Source organism: Grus americana, chromosome 25 (assembly GCF_028858705.1).
Source record: "Grus americana isolate bGruAme1 chromosome 25, bGruAme1.mat, whole genome shotgun sequence".
In the NCBI taxonomy this organism is placed as follows: domain Eukaryota; kingdom Metazoa; phylum Chordata; class Aves; order Gruiformes; family Gruidae; genus Grus; species Grus americana.
In genome coordinates this window covers 671,357-690,513 of record NC_072876.1, presented here as the reverse complement: position 1 = coordinate 690,513, position 19,157 = coordinate 671,357, and the positions used below count along the sequence as shown (strand labels likewise).

Genomic DNA, 19,157 nt, shown 5'->3' with positions numbered 1-19,157 from the left:
TGCGGTCTGAAGGTATTGCTGCATTTGCTGCCATCTAATGGGAGAATTTAGCCTCGGCGACCTCAACTCTATTTTGCAAGCAAATCAAAAATGTTTTCCTGCACAATCTTGCTGCCACTTGGCAAAGCAGTATCTTCTGCACGTAATCCCAGCAAATTTAGGCAAAGGAAAAAGCTGATCTGATGGATGGCTTTGGCATACATGCATGTGGGAATCATTGCAGACCCAGTAAAAAAAGAACCTTTTTGGGTTGATCAGGCTGAAATGGTGCTTCTCTAATCACAGACCAGACTCGAAAAATGTGCTTGAGTTTATATTGTTTTAAGATAAAACAGCAAAGCAGAAATAGTGAAGATGGGCCCAAACAAAACGAAACAAAAAAGCCATTGTTCCCACCTGAATACCAAATTCAATACAAATACAAATTCATTGTTCCACCCTGAATACCAAATCCAGGCGCAGCTCTGAACTGAGCCGCATAAACTCTTCCTGAGGAGCTGTGGTCCTCAGGCTGCTCCCACTGCTCCATCAGTAAAAAATATTTTATAATGAAATGCAGGAAAGAGGGAATCGACATGGCATGGGAGTATAAATATATTGCATTAAGAAAAGTCAGTCTTTTAATGATAGAGCCAAGGGCGGATGGCTTGGGGCAGGGGGCAGACACTTAGGGGATGGGAGCTTTAGTGGTACAGAGGGGTTGGAGCACGGAGATGGGGCGTGCAGAGGCGATAGCTCTAAAAGACTCAGAAAGTCCTGCATCGCCGCAAAGTTGTGCCCTACCTGGTGCAGCTCACAACCCTGATTTTTCTGAGCAGGAGCTTGGCCCATCGCCAGTCTCTGTGCATCTCCATCTGCAAATCAACATCATTTCCACGGAGCGCTTTTGGGTATCACACAGAGCTGGCCCCGTTTAAAGGGGTAATTCTGTGAGCAGCAGAACCAAGAAAGTCTGCTCTCACCTGGCTCTGCACATTGCAGGTCTCTCCTGTGGAGATTTGTCATTGATAAAGACTAAACTTAAACTGCAATTTTTCCATCACTGGGGATGTTAGTCTCAGTTACTCAGCCCTTTATTCATATAGAAGTCGCAATGCCTCATAGCTTTGCAATTGCTACCCGTCAGGGACCGCTAAAAACAGAAAGCTGAGCTATAACAGTCGGAAACACGCAGACTGATATACTTTTTTTTTTTTTAATATATAGTGTTATTAGAAAACAAACTCTTGTTGTCACTATATTTTTGTAAAGCAGAAACCGGCTACTAGTATATATGCTTTGCAATAATATACATATAAATAATAATGGCAACAAAAAGCAAACCCATCTGAGCAGAATTATTTCCCCCCAAATCTGCATGTAAGCACAGTCTTTAATTACAGCTGTCGAACTGCTGGGGGTGAGGCAACACATGTAATACATAAAAATACTAAAATATAACACTTGTATTTTTTTTTAATTTAGTCTATATGTCTTTATCTGCAAAAATATAGTTCCCTGCATCAAGCTGTAAAAAGAAAAAAAAAAAAACAAACATTCTTGAACTTGTGACATGTGCTTGTTTAGATTTTTCATGCTGAATTTTAAAACTGAGTCGGTACTTCGTACAGAAGCCGTCTCAGCTGCAGGAGGACAGGGTGCAGCAGTTTGCTTTTCCCTGCCCATCCTGAGATCTGCCTCAACAGTGCAAAAATCTGCTCTGGGAGCAATGCAATGAAAAGAGCTCTTGCAAGCATTTATCTGATCGTGTATCCCACCACCCCAGTGCTCTTTCTGTTCTCCTGGATGTGCGCTTGGGGCTTTTGAATTTATTTTGAGTGGTTTTTAGCAGTTTTCTGCTGAGACCTGTTACTGCTCACTGGCACGATAAACCAGGAAAGAGAAAAACTAGCTTTAGCTTGCCTAACTGAAGAAACTTAAAAAGTGCACTTAGGATATACTGTGTGTTTCATTGTTCGAGATCAAATCTGATCAGACTGTAAAGCCAAAGCAAAAGTCACCGCCGCACAGCAGCACTGACGGCCCCAAACCCCCTCGTTTTATCCACTGGCCTTTGGGTGACTCCTGGTATTCCTTTCTTTTATCCTGAGACTGAATTTTGCTCCCTGCTGCTTCCAGTATCATTCCAGCATCTCGGATCCAGCTGGGTTCCTTTCCTGCCTCTTTCCTTAGCCTGTTTTTTGTTTCCAAAAGAAAGTGGTAAAGTTTCCCAACAAATATTTCGGAGGGTTTGTGTGCTCTGGGATAATCGAAGGAGATGAGCGGGGAAGGGGCCAGGTGACAGCCGGCTCCTCCTCCGCGGCTTTTGCTCTCGGCGTCGGAGGGAGATTGGGCAAGACAGGCACACGGGGAGCAGAGGTGGTGGCTGAGGGCTATTTTAATCCTTTTCTGGCTGTTGCTGCAGTTTAAAATCCCCAGGGCTGGGGCGCAGGGGGGTATGTGTGTATCTGTCCATCATCAGCAGCAGCCCTTTTTCTTCTGGAGTGGCTTTGGTACCTCTGCCGCCTTATTTTTTAATTCATCTTCACGAACTTTGAGCAACCTGGGAGAAAAGGAAGCAGATAAGCCAGGTATTTCCCCTGTACTCTGCATTGCTATGCTATTTGTCCTGACAAGCATCAGCAAAGGAGACTCAGCACGGCCAAAAGGAGTTAGGAACCTTCCAGCTCTGGGCGATCCGAGAACTGGGGGGGGGGGTCTACTAAAAAAAGCCAACCTAAATCAAATCCCAGACAGAATTTATTTCAGTCAACCCAGGGAAAAATCAGCAGCATCCTGAGAAAGGTTTTATTCATCTCCTTGCAATGCTGACTACTCAGGAGACATTTACCACGCTTCTCTCCAGTTCATCCCAGCCGTGCACGCACTGCTCTGAGTTTTCCCTGACATTTGGGTACGTGGAGTCTCACGTGCCAGTCACACGCCAGCGTCTGGACTTAAAAAAGCAGGAGGGAGCCTCACCTGATTAAGCTGACCATGGCCTCAGAGACGTTGTGGCCCGAGGCAGCGCTACATTCGTAAAACATGAGCTGGTGCTCCTGGAAGACACAGAGCCCGAATAGAAATGTAATATTCTTGCATTGGAATAGCTTAATATAGGAGTAAATAGCCCTGGGACAGTCACGGTCAAGGAGAAACAGGAGAGACTCAAGGAAACAAATAACTCAGTAACTTATTTACTGGAATATGAGGGTGAAATCCAGCTTTTCTCGTAGCTACGACACCAACTTTTAATACTGAGGAAAAGGCTGACACTGCAGACAGAACGAGATGTGATGCCTTCTGGTCAGCGGAGCAAAAACAGAGATGTAACAGGGTGTTCCCAGGTCTTTCATGCCTGCCAGTGTCTGGTTTGGGGGAAAAAAAAGCATCTAACCCCTTGTTCTGCTGCCTCCATTTGTAAAACCGGTCAATGATACTTCACGTGATTTTTATTAGCCATCTACATTTGAAGAGATTAATCATACTTTAAGCATTTCACTATCTTTAAAACAGGATATGGCTTGGTGGTTTTATTATTTCTGTGATGATGGGGAGATACAGGACACTTCACAGCAGAGATAAGCAGAGCTGAAAACAGTTGAATTCATAGACCCAGCTCTAGAAACTGTTTTACTGGGGTGGGGTCGAGTCAAAACTAAAACGGCAAGGGGAAAGCAAGGCAGGGAGGGGTGTAAGATGGGTTCAGAGATCACTTTGCCGACCACCGATGCACAAAAGATAAATTAAGGGCTTTCACCATTCCCCAGGTCCTCAGGCTGGTGGCATCCATCCTTTGCTGTCCCTGCCTAACTTGGGTGGACAGCAGGCTTTAGCGGGGCCACGCACCTACCTTGGCCAAGCGTTCCCCCTCCTCCGTAGGGACTCGTCTCTCTGCAGCGCAGTCGGTTTTGTTCCCGAGAAGCAGAATAGCGACTCCATCTTCTGCTCCTTCCTGGGCAATGAAAGAGGGGAGGGTCAGGAGAGCATCTGAATCTCCCCTGAATCGCAGCTGGCCGTACTGTCTAGACACATGGAGCACTGTGAAGCATGCCCGTGGATTTGGGCAGATAACAAAACCTGAAATTCTTAACCGAGTTTAACAGCATTTAAGAAAGGGATTTTTTTTTTTCCCCCTTAAATCATCTGTCCTGGTCTGTTAACAGGGCAGAGCACGGGACAAGTTACCCTTGTAGTGAATTCACTTTGCGTTCGACTTCACAAACCCTCCAGAAGATGCTCTGGCTGAGATTTACAGGCACTGAGCAAGGCACATCCTATTTTGTTCCAGTGTTTTTAAACACTGACTTTGTACTGGAAACCTCTGACAAGAAGTTTTTAATAAGACACGAGTTACCTCTTGTTTCCCAGGACTCAATGTGGGCTATTCTTGAGTTAAAAGTGTTATCAAAATCACTTTCAACATTTTCCATTCCTCTGCACTGTTTTTTAATTTTTAAAAAAGTTAATAATTATCATAACAATGCTGTCAATAAACTACCCCAGGAAACACTGCAAAAATGTGAAAATTGTCAATATCTAAATTTCAATCCTCCAAGAAAAATTATTTTCTAACCAAAGCAAAGTAAATGCCAAGCCAAAGGCCTTGATCACCCCCAGATGTCCATCCCTAACCGGTGGCAGAAGTCAGGTGGGAAATGCCAATCTCGGAGTCGCCACCAGTTCCAAGACCTTGGGGACAGAACGAGGTTTTCCTACTTCACCCACCTGGATGCAGCTCAGCCAGTACCGCACGTCTGAGAAGGAGTACTCCGACGTGATATCGTACATCAGCACGACCCCATCTGCCTTCCGGAAGAACTGCTTGGTGATGCTGTGGTACCTGTGTACATTTTAAATGGTCCTCGATGAGGTCTAAGGATTCACCTAGGAGTGATCTGAAATCCCAGTGGGAAAGCTGGAAATGCATGTCTACAAAAAAACCCCAGATTTTGCTCCTATCCTGATCACAGAGGCCATACAAACATCCTGAGTGCTTATTTTTATCTTAATTACTTCCTTTATTATTCTTTATCAGATCACACACTGTACAGAGTCCCTTCTTAAACAATCCCTCCTTCGCTTAGCAAAGCCAAGAACATTCATTTCCTCTGAACTACCAGAAAAAAACCCAACAAACCACAGGTTGCTCCCCTTCAGCAAACAGCGCAGCACCTTACCTTTCTTGACCGGCTGAGTCCCACAGGCGGAGAGCAAAGCGCTTGTTGTCCACGACGATGTTTTTGACCTGATAATCCAGTCCTAGGAGACACAAAAAGGAATATTTTGATACTGTAGAGTTCATCTCTGTGACAGAGGATGGATGGAGAAGGCACATGGTGCAGGTGTGGTCTGAGGCTGCAGGTCAAGCAGGCTGGTCCTAAGTGAACCTCCAGCTTTTAGACCTTTGATGGCTGGATTTTGGGAAGGTCTCTAATCTCATGATGAGTAAAACCAGGCTGGTTAAGAGAGGAGAATATAGCTGAAAGGCAAAGCAGAGAAAAGCATTAGGGCCATTAGTATTGGTGCCCTAGAGAGGGCAGAGAGGACCAGTGCTACCTGTTCAGGAGCATTCAGGCGTGTGAAGTTGGTGGTCCTATTAAGTCCTTGGGGACAGGTCATATAGCATGCGTGGCATGAGCTATGACATGTATGTAATGGCCACCAGCAGCTTGTGGGGTGGAGGAAAGGGAATTGTGAAAGTCACCCAAGCAAGTGCGGAACTGTGCGAGAGAGGAGCTGGGGGAGACCTACCTACTGTGGCGTTGAGGTGTGGGTTGAAGGTGTCGGCGTGCAGCCGGTACAGGAATGATGTTTTGCCCACGTGGGAGTCCCCGACAAACAGCACGTTGTAGAGGTGGTCTGGGTCCAGGGAGGCTTCAGGAGAACCCCTTGGGGCAGCTCCTGCCCCATCTGCAGTCACAGCCCCTGGCTGTCCTGAGCTGGGCTTGCCTTCCTGGCTTGTTTTACGCCCAACCTCTTGCTTCTTCTCCTGTTGACCAACATTGAGGTCTTTGCTCTGTTCTCCCAAGATCCGCCTTTGAGGCTGCATGCTGCTGATGGCTGCATCCCCCAGTGAGCTGTCTCTGAGGACCATCCCTGACTGATCGTTGCCAGCATCTTCCTCCTGTTGGACCCTTGTGTGAAGGGTTGATGCTGGCGGCACCTCTTGCTTTGGAGGCTCAGCAGGTCCGGCAGCTACACGCTCCGTTTCCATAACATGCGGTGGCTTCTCCTCTGGCTGCTGGGAAGCAGTGTGAAGCCTCACCTTAACTGCCTGTGCTGAGACCTGCTCCTGAAGCTCACTTTGGGCTGCCTGTCCCGAATCGCCTAGCCGCCACACATCTGGAACGAGAACATCCTCCTGCATCATCGTTTCCAGCTTTAGCGTGTTGATTTGTAATGTCACCTTGGAGACCAGGGGGGCCAGGACAGACACGCCATCATCATGGCCCTGCTTTATCCCTAGACTCCGAATGTCAACTAAAAGCTTCGCCCCTGCCTCCAGCCTCTCTCCCTGCACCCATTCCAGACCCTGAACTCCATCCAAAGGCCCATCCTCTGCATCAGCCCTCTCTCCCTGCAGTATTTCCAGTGTCTGGGTATCCTCCAGGATCTGCCCACCTGGACCAGTGAATGCTCCCAGCATCGCTTCCAGACTGGGACCCTCAGCGGCACGCTGAGGATATAAAGCAGCCTCAGCTGGAGGGGACACGTGGGCACCAGCAGCCCCCTCCCACATGTCTGTGGTGTGAGCCTCCAAACCAGGAGTCTGGCTCTGCTCCCCTTCCTGCATCCCAGCTGCACCCAGGGGTGCCAAATCTGCCTCTGTGCTCCCGCCTGGGGTGAATTGAAGCTCCTCTGCCTCTGCAAGCAGCTGCACGTTGGCATCAGTGCTCTGGTCCTCCAGCGTGCCCAGGGTTACGGCCTCCTCCCATAGTTGCACGCCTGCACCAGCCCCCTCTCCCTGCCCGACTCCTGCCCCGTGCAGATCCGTCACGGGCTCGTGGGGCAGCTCACGCTCACCCAGCCCTGGTGCCCCATCCTCAGCCTCCTCCCCCAGCTGCATGGCTGCACGGTCCCCTCCTCCCTGGGGGGTTTCTGGGCCGGGAACCCAACGCGTCTGCGCATCTGCCTGAAGGTCCTCTGCCTCCACCAGTTGCAGTGCCTGAGCCTTAACTGGGAACAGCCCACCCAGGTCTGGGCTCCCCACAGGCGTTTCTGCTGGGGAAGTACCCTCACCGTGCACTGCAGCAGCACCCGTCTCCTCCCCCAGCCCCAACTCTGGTTTATCATCCTCCTCCAGTGCTTGCACACCTGGAGCCATGCTCCCTCCCTGCTCTGTCCCCGGAGAGCTGGCCTCGCTCGGGGGCTGCCAAGCTGCCTCCGTGCTCCCTCCTGGGGTCAATTTGAGCTTCTCCGTCTCTACAAGCAATTGCATACTCGCATCAGTACTCTGGTCCTCCAGCGTGCCCAGGCTTTCAGCCTTCTCACGGGGCTGCACCCCTTCAGGAGCCCCCTCTCCCTGCCTGATGATCACTCCGTGGGGGTGAAGCACGGGGTCGTGGGGCAGCTCACGCTCACCCAGCCCTTGTGCCCCATCCTCAGCCTCCTCCCCAAGACATACGGCTGCATGGTCCCCTCCTCCCTGGGGGGGTTCTGGGCTGGCACCCCCATGCAGCTGCGTGTCTGCCTGAAGGTCCTCTGCCTCCACCAGTTCCACTAACTCTGGTTTATCAGCCTCATCCAGGGGTTGCACATCTGGAGCCACATTCCCTCCCTGCTCTGTGTCCAGGGAGCCGGCCTCGCTCGGGAGCTGCCGAGCTGCCTCCGTGCTCCCTCCTGGGGTCAATTTGAGCTTCTCCGCCTCTGCAATCAGCTGCACATTTGCATCAGTGCTCTGGTCCTTCACTGTATCCAGGATTACAGCCTCCTCCCATGGCTGCACACCCTCACCAGCCCCCTCTCCCTGCCTGGTGGCCACTCCCTGGGGGTGAAACGCAGGCTCCTGTGTTGGTCCCCCATCCTCAGCCTCTTCCCCAAGACATACGGCTGCACGGTCCCCTCCTCCCTGGGGGGTTTCTGGGCTGGCACCCCCATGCAGCTGCGTGTCTGCCTGAAGGTCCTCTGCCTCCACCAGTTCCACTAACTCTGGTTTATCAGCCTCATCCAGGGGTTGCACATCTGGAGCCACACACCCTCCCTGCTCTGTGTCCAGGTAACCAGCTTCTCTGGGGGGCTCCAGAGCTGCCTCTGTGCTCCTGCCTGGGGTGAATTGAAGCTCCTCTGCCTCTGCAAGCAGCTGCACGTTGGCATCAGCGCTCTGGTCCTCCAGCGTGCCCAGGGTTACGGCCTCCTCCCATAGTTGCACGCCTGCACCAGCCCCCTCTCCCTGCCCGACTCCTGCCCCGTGCAGATCCGTCACGGGCTCGTGGGGCAGCTCACGCTCACCCAGCCCTGGTGCCCCATCCTCAGCCTCCTCCCCCAGCTGCATGGCTGCACGGTCCCCTCCTCCCTGGGGGGTTTCTGGGCCGGGAACCCAACGCGTCTGCGCATCTGCCTGAAGGTCCTCTGCCTCCACCAGTTGCAGTGCCTGAGCCTTAACTGGGAACAGCCCACCCAGGTCTGGGCTCCCCACAGGCGTTTCTGCTGGGGAAGTACCCTCACCGTGCACTGCAGCAGCACCCGTCTCCTCCCCCAGCCCCAACTCTGGTTTATCATCCTCCTCCAGTGCTTGCACACCTGGAGCCATGCTCCCTCCCTGCTCTGTCCCCGGAGAGCTGGCCTCGCTCGGGGGCTGCCAAGCTGCCTCCGTGCTCCCTCCTGGGGTCAATTTGAGCTTCTCCGTCTCTACAAGCAATTGCATACTCGCATCAGTACTCTGGTCCTCCAGCGTGCCCAGGCTTTCAGCCTTCTCACGGGGCTGCACCCCTTCAGGAGCCCCCTCTCCCTGCCTGATGATCACTCCGTGGGGGTGAAGCACGGGGTCGTGGGGCAGCTCACGCTCACCCAGCCCTTGTGCCCCATCCTCAGCCTCCTCCCCAAGACATACGGCTGCATGGTCCCCTCCTCCCTGGGGGGGTTCTGGGCTGGCACCCCCATGCAGCTGCGTGTCTGCCCAGGAGTCCTCTGCCTCCACCATGTCCAGGGCCCGAGACTTCACCAGGAACAGCCCACCCTCGTTGATGCCCTCTCCCTGCACCAGTTCCAGCTCCCCCTCTTCCTCTGCATGCTGTACATCTCCATTCACCTCCGCTCCTGGCCTCTGTGCCCCAAACGTCATCACAGGCAGAGCAGCGGGGTCCCCCCTGCCAGCACTGAATTCATCGGCCTCAGCTCCAGGCTGCTTCTCTGCACCAGCCCCCTCTCCCTGCCCGACTCCTGCCCCGGGCAGATCCGTCACGGGCTCGTGGGGCAGCTCACGCTCACCCAGCCCTTGTGCCCCATCCTCAGCCTCCTCCCCAAGACATACGGCTGCACGGTCCCCTCCTCCCTGGGGGGTTTCTGGGCTGGCACCCCCATGCAGCTGCGTGTCTGCCTGAAGGTCCTCTGCCTCCACCAGTTCCACTAACTCTGGTTTATCAGCCTCATCCAGGGGTTGCACATCTGGAGCCACGCACCCTCCCTGCTCTGTGTCCAGGTAACCAGCTTCTCTGGGGGGCTCCAGAGCTGCCTCTGTGCTCCCGCCTGGGGTGAATTGAAGCTCCTCTGCCTCTGCAAGCAGCTGCACGTTGGCATCAGCGCTCTGGTCCTCCAGCGTGCCCAGGGTTACGGCCTCCTCCCATAGTTGCACGCCTGCACCAGCCCCCTCTCCCTGCCCGACTCCTGCCCCGTGCAGATCCGTCACGGGCTCGTGGGGCAGCTCACGCTCACCCAGCCCTGGTGCCCCATCCTCAGCCTCCTCCCCCAGCTGCATGGCTGCACGGTCCCCTCCTCCCTGGGGGGTTTCTGGGCCGGGAACCCAACGCGTCTGCGCATCTGCCTGAAGGTCCTCTGCCTCCACCAGTTGCAGTGCCTGAGCCTTAACTGGGAACAGCCCACCCAGGTCTGGGCTCCCCACAGGCGTTTCTGCTGGGGAAGTACCCTCACCGTGCACTGCAGCAGCACCCGTCTCCTCCCCCAGCCCCAACTCTGGTTTATCATCCTCCTCCAGTGCTTGCACACCTGGAGCCATGCTCCCTCCCTGCTCTGTCCCCGGAGAGCTGGCCTCGCTCGGGGGCTGCCAAGCTGCCTCCGTGCTCCCTCCTGGGGTCAATTTGAGCTTCTCCGTCTCTACAAGCAATTGCATACTCGCATCAGTACTCTGGTCCTCCAGCGTGCCCAGGCTTTCAGCCTTCTCACGGGGCTGCACCCCTTCAGGAGCCCCCTCTCCCTGCCTGATGATCACTCCGTGGGGGTGAAGCACGGGGTCGTGGGGCAGCTCACGCTCACCCAGCCCTTGTGCCCCATCCTCAGCCTCCTCCCCAAGACATACGGCTGCATGGTCCCCTCCTCCCTGGGGGGGTTCTGGGCTGGCACCCCCATGCAGCTGCGTGTCTGCCCAGGAGTCCTCTGCCTCCACCAGTTCCACTAACTCTGGTTTATCAGCCTCATCCAGGGGTTGCACATCTGGAGCCACACACCCTCCCTGCTCTGTGTCCAGGTAACCAGCTTCTCTGGGGGGCTCCAGAGCTGCCTCTGTGCTCCCGCCTGGGGTGAATTGAAGCTCCTCTGCCTCTGCAAGCAGCTGCACGTTGGCATCAGCGCTCTGGTCCTCCAGCGTGCCCAGGGTTACGGCCTCCTCCCATAGTTGCACGCCTGCACCAGCCCCCTCTCCCTGCCCGACTCCTGCCCCGTGCAGATCCGTCACGGGCTCGTGGGGCAGCTCACGCTCACCCAGCCCTGGTGCCCCATCCTCAGCCTCCTCCCCCAGCTGCATGGCTGCACGGTCCCCTCCTCCCTGGGGGGTTTCTGGGCCGGGAACCCAACGCGTCTGCGCATCTGCCTGAAGGTCCTCTGCCTCCACCAGTTGCAGTGCCTGAGCCTTAACTGGGAACAGCCCACCCAGGTCTGGGCTCCCCACAGGCGTTTCTGCTGGGGAAGTACCCTCACCGTGCACTGCAGCAGCACCCGTCTCCTCCCCCAGCCCCAACTCTGGTTTATCATCCTCCTCCAGTGCTTGCACACCTGGAGCCATGCTCCCTCCCTGCTCTGTCCCCGGAGAGCTGGCCTCGCTCGGGGGCTGCCAAGCTGCTTCCACCTCTGCAAGCAGCTGCACATTGGCATCACTGCTCTGGGCCTCCAGCGGTTGCACATCTGGTCCCACTCTGCCTTCCTGCACGTCAGCGAGTGGCACAGCCAGTGGCAGTGGCACCTCTCCAGCCGTGCTCCCTCCCCACACTGCGTCTCCCCTCAGAGACTCACCCCGCGGCTGCAGCTCTGCTTCCCTGGGCTGCGTTACCTCCACCTCCCCTTCCTCGGCCCCAGCTCCTCCGCTGCTTCCACGCTGGGCTGGGGCTGGCAGCACGTTGGCATCCAAGGTCTCTCCCCAGGGCTGCACCTCCGCACTGACGTGCTCTTCCTCCAGCATCCCCGGGTCAGAAGCCACTGTCACCTTGGGGAGGACACCGTCCCCCTGGGCTGCTCCCACTCTCACCTCACCCCAGGATGGCAGCTCTGGCTCCAGGTGCTCTCCAGGCTTTATTTCAAGTTTCTCGGAGAGCCTCAATGGCAGGTCAGCCTCTTCCCCCAGCCCTGTGCCCAGGTGCTGTGCACACTCCTCCGGAGCCGCAGCCAGGCCAAGCTCATCTGCGGCAAGCTGCCATCCCACTGCCAGACCTGCCTCCCCAGCCTCGGGTGGTTCAAAGCCTGCCTCCGGATTTTCTCCCTGGTTTAATGCCGCTTCCTTAGCTTCTCCCAGGAGCTGTGCCTTTTCCCAACCTATTTTTTCCTGCATCCATCCTTCTCCCTCCATCTCCACGAGTGCCTGCTCTCCTGCCTCCATGCTCTCTCCCAGCGCTCCTTGCGGATGCTCAGCTGCCTTTAGCATCAGTTCCTTCACACCAGTGCCCTTTCCTTGCAGGAATAACATCCTCCGTGCCTCCTCCAGACTCTCTCCCTGCTCTGCCCCCGGCTCCTCAGCCCTGCGGTGCCTGGCTCCCACGGACGCACCAGCCTGTGTTGCATCTGGAGCGTGAAGTTCAGCTGCGGCTGGTCCCTCTTTCAGGTCTCCTTCGAACAGCTCATGACCGATGTGGCTGGACAGGGTCTCTCGCATGACCCCAGGGGTTGTGCCATGGGCTGCAGCTGCCTCTGGCCCCATTTGGGGCTCAGCATCATCCCGGGGGTGACGGGCAGTTTCTGCCAGCACAGGAGGTGCACCCAGTGCCTGTGGCTTCAGCTGTTTGCTCAGAGCTGCTATTGCATCATTCATCTCTCTTAGCAAAGAGCTTTGGTCAGAAAAGCGTTCCTCTTTCAGAAATTCTGGGAAGGGGTCCTCTTCCGTGGAGCTCGGTCCTTGCTGGGGTCCCAAAAGGCTTATTTCTGGTGGGGGCATTTCCCAAACCCTGGAAAGGGCAGAGAAGTGGGGGGATGAGCCCAGTCCCATCCCCATTTCAGGCTCCAGCTCCCTCCCATCCATCTGGGCTGGTACCAGGAGAGTCTCTCCTCCACCACCTCACCCCATCCTTTTCCAAGCCCGACTGTATTTACCCTCCGGATGTACTGGAAGCTCACACAGGCAGCAGCTGGGGACAGAGGAGAAGGGGATGCACACCCAGGGAGACAGACCCGGGGCCGCATCCTGCCCACAAGCAAGCATGCCTCTGCCCAGGCTCCGTATTTACATGATTGGAGATGAAAAGACAACTCGGCCAAGTACGGCGAGTGTCTGAGCCAAGGGAGCGATGCAGGGGGGCAAGCTGGGGTAAGAGATCTGATCTCCAGGATGAGAGGTGGGTGGGTGGGAAGGAGCATTAAAAGGAATAAATAATCGTGTTTTGCCTGGGGAGGGTGGAGGACGGGTGCTCAGTACCAGCTCGCAGATGTCAAGGGCACAAGCTGAAGCAGCAGCTGTTGCCCAGGACCCCTTACACTTGGTGGATGCTCTTGGCTTTGGGCTCGGTGCTCTGGGACCCCAGCCTGATCCGCATCTTGGAGCGGTACTTCTCACTCTTCTCTGGATTTGTCTGCAGCAAACAGGGTGAGAAGAGGAGAGAGAAAAGCACTTGGCAAGGGAGCGTATCTACATGAAAGGGTGCTGAGCTTTCCGGCAGGTATCCAGACATACCCACTCGAAATCTTGGGGGTATCAGAACTAACATACTGCTACCCTTGCCCTTCCCAAGCATCTGTAGGGCACCGTGCTGACCCAGTTTGAGAAAAGTTTTAGGGGAGGCACTGCCTCTGCTGCAGAAGTGCCCTGTGCTCTTGGGCTCCCCAGCAATCCCAAACCAAACAGCCCAAGGCCCTGGAGCACAGAGACCCTGTCCCATCCCCATGCACCCAGCTGAAGTACCTGTGGGGACATTGGCGTCTTGCTGGGCAGCTCTGCCACCACTCTGTACCTGCAAACACAGAGGTCAAAATGACAATTGCACCCTCTTCACCATCCCTACCCCAGGGTTGCCCCCAGTTGCATAGGCAGTGGTGGGCAAAACCCACAACCCTTGCATCAGTCCTCACTAGGTCCTTCTGAGTGAAGAACATCCCTATCTCTGCCAGCACTGCCCTTGAGGGACACGTTCAGTGCATGATGCTGATAGTTCTGGCTTTTTTTCTGATGCTTTTCACACCAAACCATGATTAATCTGCACTGTGGAGACCACTGAAGCATCACAATGGCTGAGACCCACCAACTCATTTCCCATCCACTGCAGCCCCCAGGAGGAAGCCACATATGTGCAGAGGGATATGATGGTCACTCAGCTACTCACCCAGACTCCTCCACATGCTCCCAAGCCACCATGGCCCTCGCTGTCCGTAGGCGCCCATGGGTCTGCTGGAGCTGCTGATGGAGGTGCTGCAGGCGGTCCTCCAGCACCCGGTTGCTCTCCTCCAGCTGCTGGTTTTCAGTGCTGGTGGCTTGCTGTGTGCTGCGCAGGCTGCGGCACCGTGCCTCCAGCTGTGGGACAGCAACCAGGACACTCACACCCCGCCAGGACCCCCGTGCAAAAAAAAAAAAAAAAAAAAAAAGATGGATAATCTTCTCCTCTGGACCTGGGGCCGAATGGTGTCCCCCCACTCTCCCTGAGGGTGGTGGGTGGGAAACTCAGCTTGGATCCTCTGGGGATGGAGGGGAACATTGGGATGGGGGTGGGAAAGATGGTGGTGGAGGTCCTATGTGACAATCTGCATCAAGGGCTGGTGGGGACAGACCGGGATCAGCTGTACAACACTGTGTTGCTGCCATGGGCACAGCCCAGAGACCTGTACATGCGATGGGGGGCTGGGGCCAGCTCACCTCCATCTGCGCCATGACTAAGCGCTGCACCTCCCTTTCGCTGGCATCCAGCGCTCGCTGCAACTCCATGTCGTGCTGGTGGCTCCGGGCCATGCTCTGGGATGACAACCAGGATGTTAGCACCCACTCACCCACCTGGGAGCTGCCGCAGGCGTTTGGGGGTCCTGGGTCCCCTCCCAGGATGGGTTGCAAGGGGAGAGGAGCAGCTGGTGACCCACCTCCTGCTGCAGTCGCTGCTGCTCCTGCTGAATCTGCTGCTCCAGGGCCTCGCAGAGCTGCTGCACCTCCTTGTTGTGCTCAGCCACACGCCTGCCAGGGATAGCAAGGCCAGGGGGGTGGTCAGACCCTGCTGCAATGGGTGCAGCTCCTTGGGACCCCACATTGCCCACAGGATCTGCAGGCTGCAGCCAGGTCTGCCTGGAGAGGGCCACCCGGTGAGGATGTGTCCAACTGTCTGAGTCCAGCACTTTTGCTGTCACTTCTGTCATCCCGAGCACGACTGTAGAGGGAGCCTGACCCCAAATGTCAGCTCTGAGTGAAACCTCTGCTCCAGCCACTGATGGAGATGCTGAAAACACCCAGGTTTCTCCCTCCTTGGGTGCGTCTCCACAACTGGGGTGAGTAGGGGGCTCCATCCCTGTCCCCATCCTTCCTGTCCCGTCCCTCTCCACCACTCTGGGGTGACTCACTTGTTCAGGGTCATCTCCAAAGCCTCCTTCTTGCTCTTGGCCTCTTGGATGCGGCGCCTCATCTTGGCCAGAAAGTCCTCCAGGTTGCCCAGGAGCTGAGGTTCGTCCTGCCGGAGCTTCACCCAGAGCTGCCAGATCTCCTGTCTGCAGGGAGAGGGTTTTTTGTGGTGAGCATCCCCCCAAAACCCCCCAAAGACAGGCTGGCTATGGGGTCCTGGGTCATTTAGCTCATACCATTTGGGACATGTGGTCCTGGGGGACAGATTAGCATTGGGGTGACCGCAATCCTGTCCCCTGCCCCTGTGCTTGGGCCAAAGGCACCTCCAAGCCATTTCTGGACTCGCTGTGTGCATGGGGATCTCCTGCCCCAAGCCTCTTCCCCTGTACCCCATCCTGCAGGACACCCATGGGTGCTAAACAGGGTGGCTTACTCTTCAGAGATGTCGTCCGTGCCCAGCTGGTCCATAAAGGCAGCAAAGTGTCTCCGCTCCTCGCTGTCCACCCCCTCCAACACTGGGCTGGGGAGGACCAAGCGGACTCTCCGGGACGTTGTTTTCAACTGGCGGTGATCCCTGGCAGCTTTTTGGGAGCTCAGGAACTGCCCTGCTGACAGACACCCCAAACCCTCAGTGCCTGGCCAGGGCAATGGCAAAGCCCAAACCCCAACACTTCCCACCCCATGGCTTTGACGAATCACTTTGGCACAATAGGACCCTTCACCAGGCAAGGCATGGTGAGAGCCAGGCACGGGGACAGTTTCTGGGCCATCATGTGCCACCAAGCAAGGGGAACGTTTCAGGTCCCCCCAGGATAGCACGGGGGTTGCATCCAGGACCACCCTGGGCTGCTCGGAGGCAGCGTGCCGGCACTTACAGAGCCCGGCAATGAACTCCTCGGTGCTTAACCGCCCAGTGCCAGCGGCATCCAGCCCATCAAAGACAAGCTCCAGCTCCTCCATGCTGCACGGGAAATTCTCCTCCTGCAATCTCTAAGAACAAAGCAAATGAGGGGAAAAACCTACCCATCATCCAGTCTCCAGCCACCCTGGTGGCATTTGACCCGAGAAGACATCCCCATCCCTTACCTGCACGTCTGAGCGGGTGATAAACCCCGCCTGGTCTTTGTCCCGCTCCCTGAAGAAGTCCTGCACCCTCTCCATTATTTCAGATGCCCACGGCGGCTCCTCGCCGGAGCTGGGGGCTGCAGCCGGTGCCTTGCCGGAGCCCTCACGCAGCTGCTTGCGCCGGCTGGAGCCCATGCGCCGGCCCTTGGCGGCTGCCCGGCGCTCGGCCATGGCTCCTGGCTCGGTCCTGTCGAGGGGGAAACTGGCGGGGTGCTGAGCCTCAGCTGGCTCTCTCCTTGCCAGAGACCTTTGATCCGGGGCGGTGGGAGATGGTGGAGCAGGACCGAGCTGGAAATTCATTTTGGCTGGTGTAAAAGGCCAGTGGGTTTGGCAACAGGAAGAGAAGTGCTTATCTCCGATTGCACAGTGCAAACGGAGCCTCGACCCGCAGCGAGCAACACCAGCTGCAAGCCCAGCACCCACCGGCCAAGCGGCTTCTCCTGCAACCGGCCAAGCGCCCATCCCGAATGTCCCCATGCTCTGCCCTGGCTAGGGGGGATGCGCAGGGCACCGGCACTGCTGGGGCTTGAGGGCCACCTGGGAAGCGGCACAGCTGGGAGGTGACACCAGGAAAGGACCGGCCGAGGCGATGCTGGAGGTCTGGGCAAAACGTGGTGGTTCCACCTGCTTTCTCGGAGCTCATCAGCAGCTTTTAAAATTCCTCCCCCAGCTTTCACAGCCATGAGTCACCTCCGGGAAGAGCTGCGCAAGACCTCGGGGAGGTTTCTCATCACGCCTGCGCGCTCGCCCCAGCTTGTGGGGTCTGAGCTTGGGACACCCCCCCCACTCCCCTCTCCCCATGCTGGGTGGGTGACAGCGTCACCGACAGCCACTGCGCCGTCTCTGTGGAGGTTTATTCTCTGCATGGCAAGCCAAAAAAAAAACGAATGAAGGAAACCACGGCCATGGAGAGCAGCTGATGCAGAGCCCGCTGCAGCCCGGCTTTCCGCTCCATGCCCAGGGAGCCCCCCCCGGCTGCTCCAGCCCTCCTCCCCTTTCCTTTTGCAATGTGAAACGGTGTTTCTGCTAAATCTTGGGGTGCACCAGAAACATGGGAAGAAGCCTCAAAAACATCCCCTTCCCCTTAAAGCGCACAACCTGCAAGCACTATCCGGTAGCAACACGTGGAGGGTCTTGAGGAGTCACCGGAGCCCCCCGGGACACCCAGCAAGCCAGGGACAGAAGCCGAGTGCCTTTGCGGTGGTCCCAGCCTCTGAGAGCAGGAGCTTGGGGGGGGGGGCAGCTGCGGTTGCTTAAGGCATTGAGAAGCCCCCAGTTACCTGTCCCAGCCCCAGGGGGTGAGCTGAGCCCACCGCACGACGGAGGCACAGGAGAAGGAGGGGGGCTGGGCTGGGAACCAGACCCCCCCCCAGCATCACTGACTCCCAGCGACCCACCTTCTCTCTGAAACACCCCACGCTGCTCCCAGCCGCCAGGAAAGGGCCCCCAGCCGCAGTCTCCCCCTCCCCCCAGCTCACCAACAGCAAGAACCCCCCCTTATTTTCCTTGCTTTTCTATTTTTTAAGGTGATGCATGAGCTACCGCCAGAGCAGCAACACTTACCTTTCCCACGTCCCAAGAGGGCCCCTCAGTTTCGGGGCGCTCCCCAGGCCAGGAAGGATGCTGGTCCTGTGCCGGGGGCGGTGCTGCTGCCCACTGACCTGCCCCGAGCACGAGCTCTCATTCTCTCACTTACTCAAGGCAGCTTTCCATTTTTGGGTTACACTCAACTGCCGGTGCTCACACGTTTCCTGTTTGCCGCCTTGCAAGCGGGGTGCAGGAAGGGCCCGTCCAGAGGGTCACAGCCCCCCAAACCACCTCCGTAAAGGCACCGTCGGGAGCCGCAGCAGAAGTCCCCGTGCTTTCCTCGTTTGCAATGATCCAGCCAAGGCTGGAAGGTGTTTGGGGCAGGGGAAAAGCATCAGAGGAACAGCAAATGTCATTTTAAGAGTTCAGATAACCCAAACTACAAGACCGCGTCTAACCCACAGGTTACAACATCCTACCGAAGACAGGACAAACTGAAAACCCCCCTGCAGAGGCTCCTGGGCCCCAGGAGTTGGGGATCTCCCCCACCGTGCCGCTCACACTGATATTTTTTTCAAAGCTCCTGCCTGAATTATTAACTCCGCTTTAAAGCCAGCACCACAGCCGCCGGCTGCCTGCGCTCTGCACCCGCTCTGCTTTGCGAGAGGGCAGGGGAAGCAGACGGGTCACGTGCATTTTTTTGCTCTACTTCAACTGCAAAATGGGAAAAGACCCCACGCTTAAAAAAAAAAACTAACAAGGGGAAACACAAACCCTTATGTTCAGGTTACAATTAGAATTAACAGCCACCAGCTCACAGCACGGTGCTGAGGCTTGGGGCAGGAGCTGTGGGGTGGAGGCTGGTCCCTGCCCGGCTCTCCCCATCCCAGCTGGTTAAATCACTTGCCGGGAACCGGCTGCGCAGGTGCCCTGCCCCATCACACCCTCCGAGACACGGCCCAGCCCTGCTCGGGTGCTGGTTAACCTAACGAAGCAACAGCCAGCTCAAGTGCAACCACTCAGCTTGGGCATTTGGGGGCCGATTCAGGGCTCAGCTCTCTCTGCTCTGCTCTCCGAGTGAAGCTGGTGCCCGTTACCCCAGATCGAAGCGACCCTGTGGCCAGGCTGGGGTGCTCAGGCTGCAAAAGTCACCTCTGAGCTCACGTTTGTCGCCGCGTCCCGCAGCCCCCAGGGCTGTTTGCCGCTGCACAGAGAAGGCTGAATTTTGGCTTTGCTTTCCCTGAGGATGCTTTCGGAAGGAAACCCCTAAATACGCCTGGGAGAGCTCACTGATTCATCCCCTCTGCCCAGCATGACTCAGCACCAGCCACGGGAGGGTGCGATCCAGCCCCACAGCAGCAATGGCCCTTTCCAGCCCCAAGGAGATGCCGGGCAGGTC

The 19,157-nt window shown here is 56.4% G+C and overlaps 1 protein-coding gene across 1 annotated transcript; it reads right to left on the bottom strand.

The window, feature by feature from the left end:
- Positions 1–372: 372 nt before the first annotated feature.
- On the bottom strand, positions 373–17,898 carry RAB44 (RAB44, member RAS oncogene family). Its single transcript, XM_054804103.1, has 17 exons — positions 17,795–17,898; positions 16,193–16,519; positions 15,982–16,096; positions 15,540–15,711; positions 15,109–15,252; positions 14,638–14,728; positions 14,420–14,515; positions 13,893–14,080; positions 13,475–13,523; positions 13,051–13,145; positions 11,383–12,524; positions 5,734–6,324; positions 5,160–5,241; positions 4,708–4,822; positions 3,833–3,934; positions 2,962–3,038; positions 373–2,542 (listed from the first exon to the last, which is right to left on the bottom strand). Exons 2-17 carry the CDS (start codon positions 16,400–16,402, stop codon positions 2,458–2,460), a joined length of 3,354 nt encoding a protein of 1,117 aa, XP_054660078.1. The 5' UTR covers positions 16,403–16,519; positions 17,795–17,898; the 3' UTR covers positions 373–2,457.
- Positions 17,899–19,157: the final 1,259 nt, after the last annotated feature.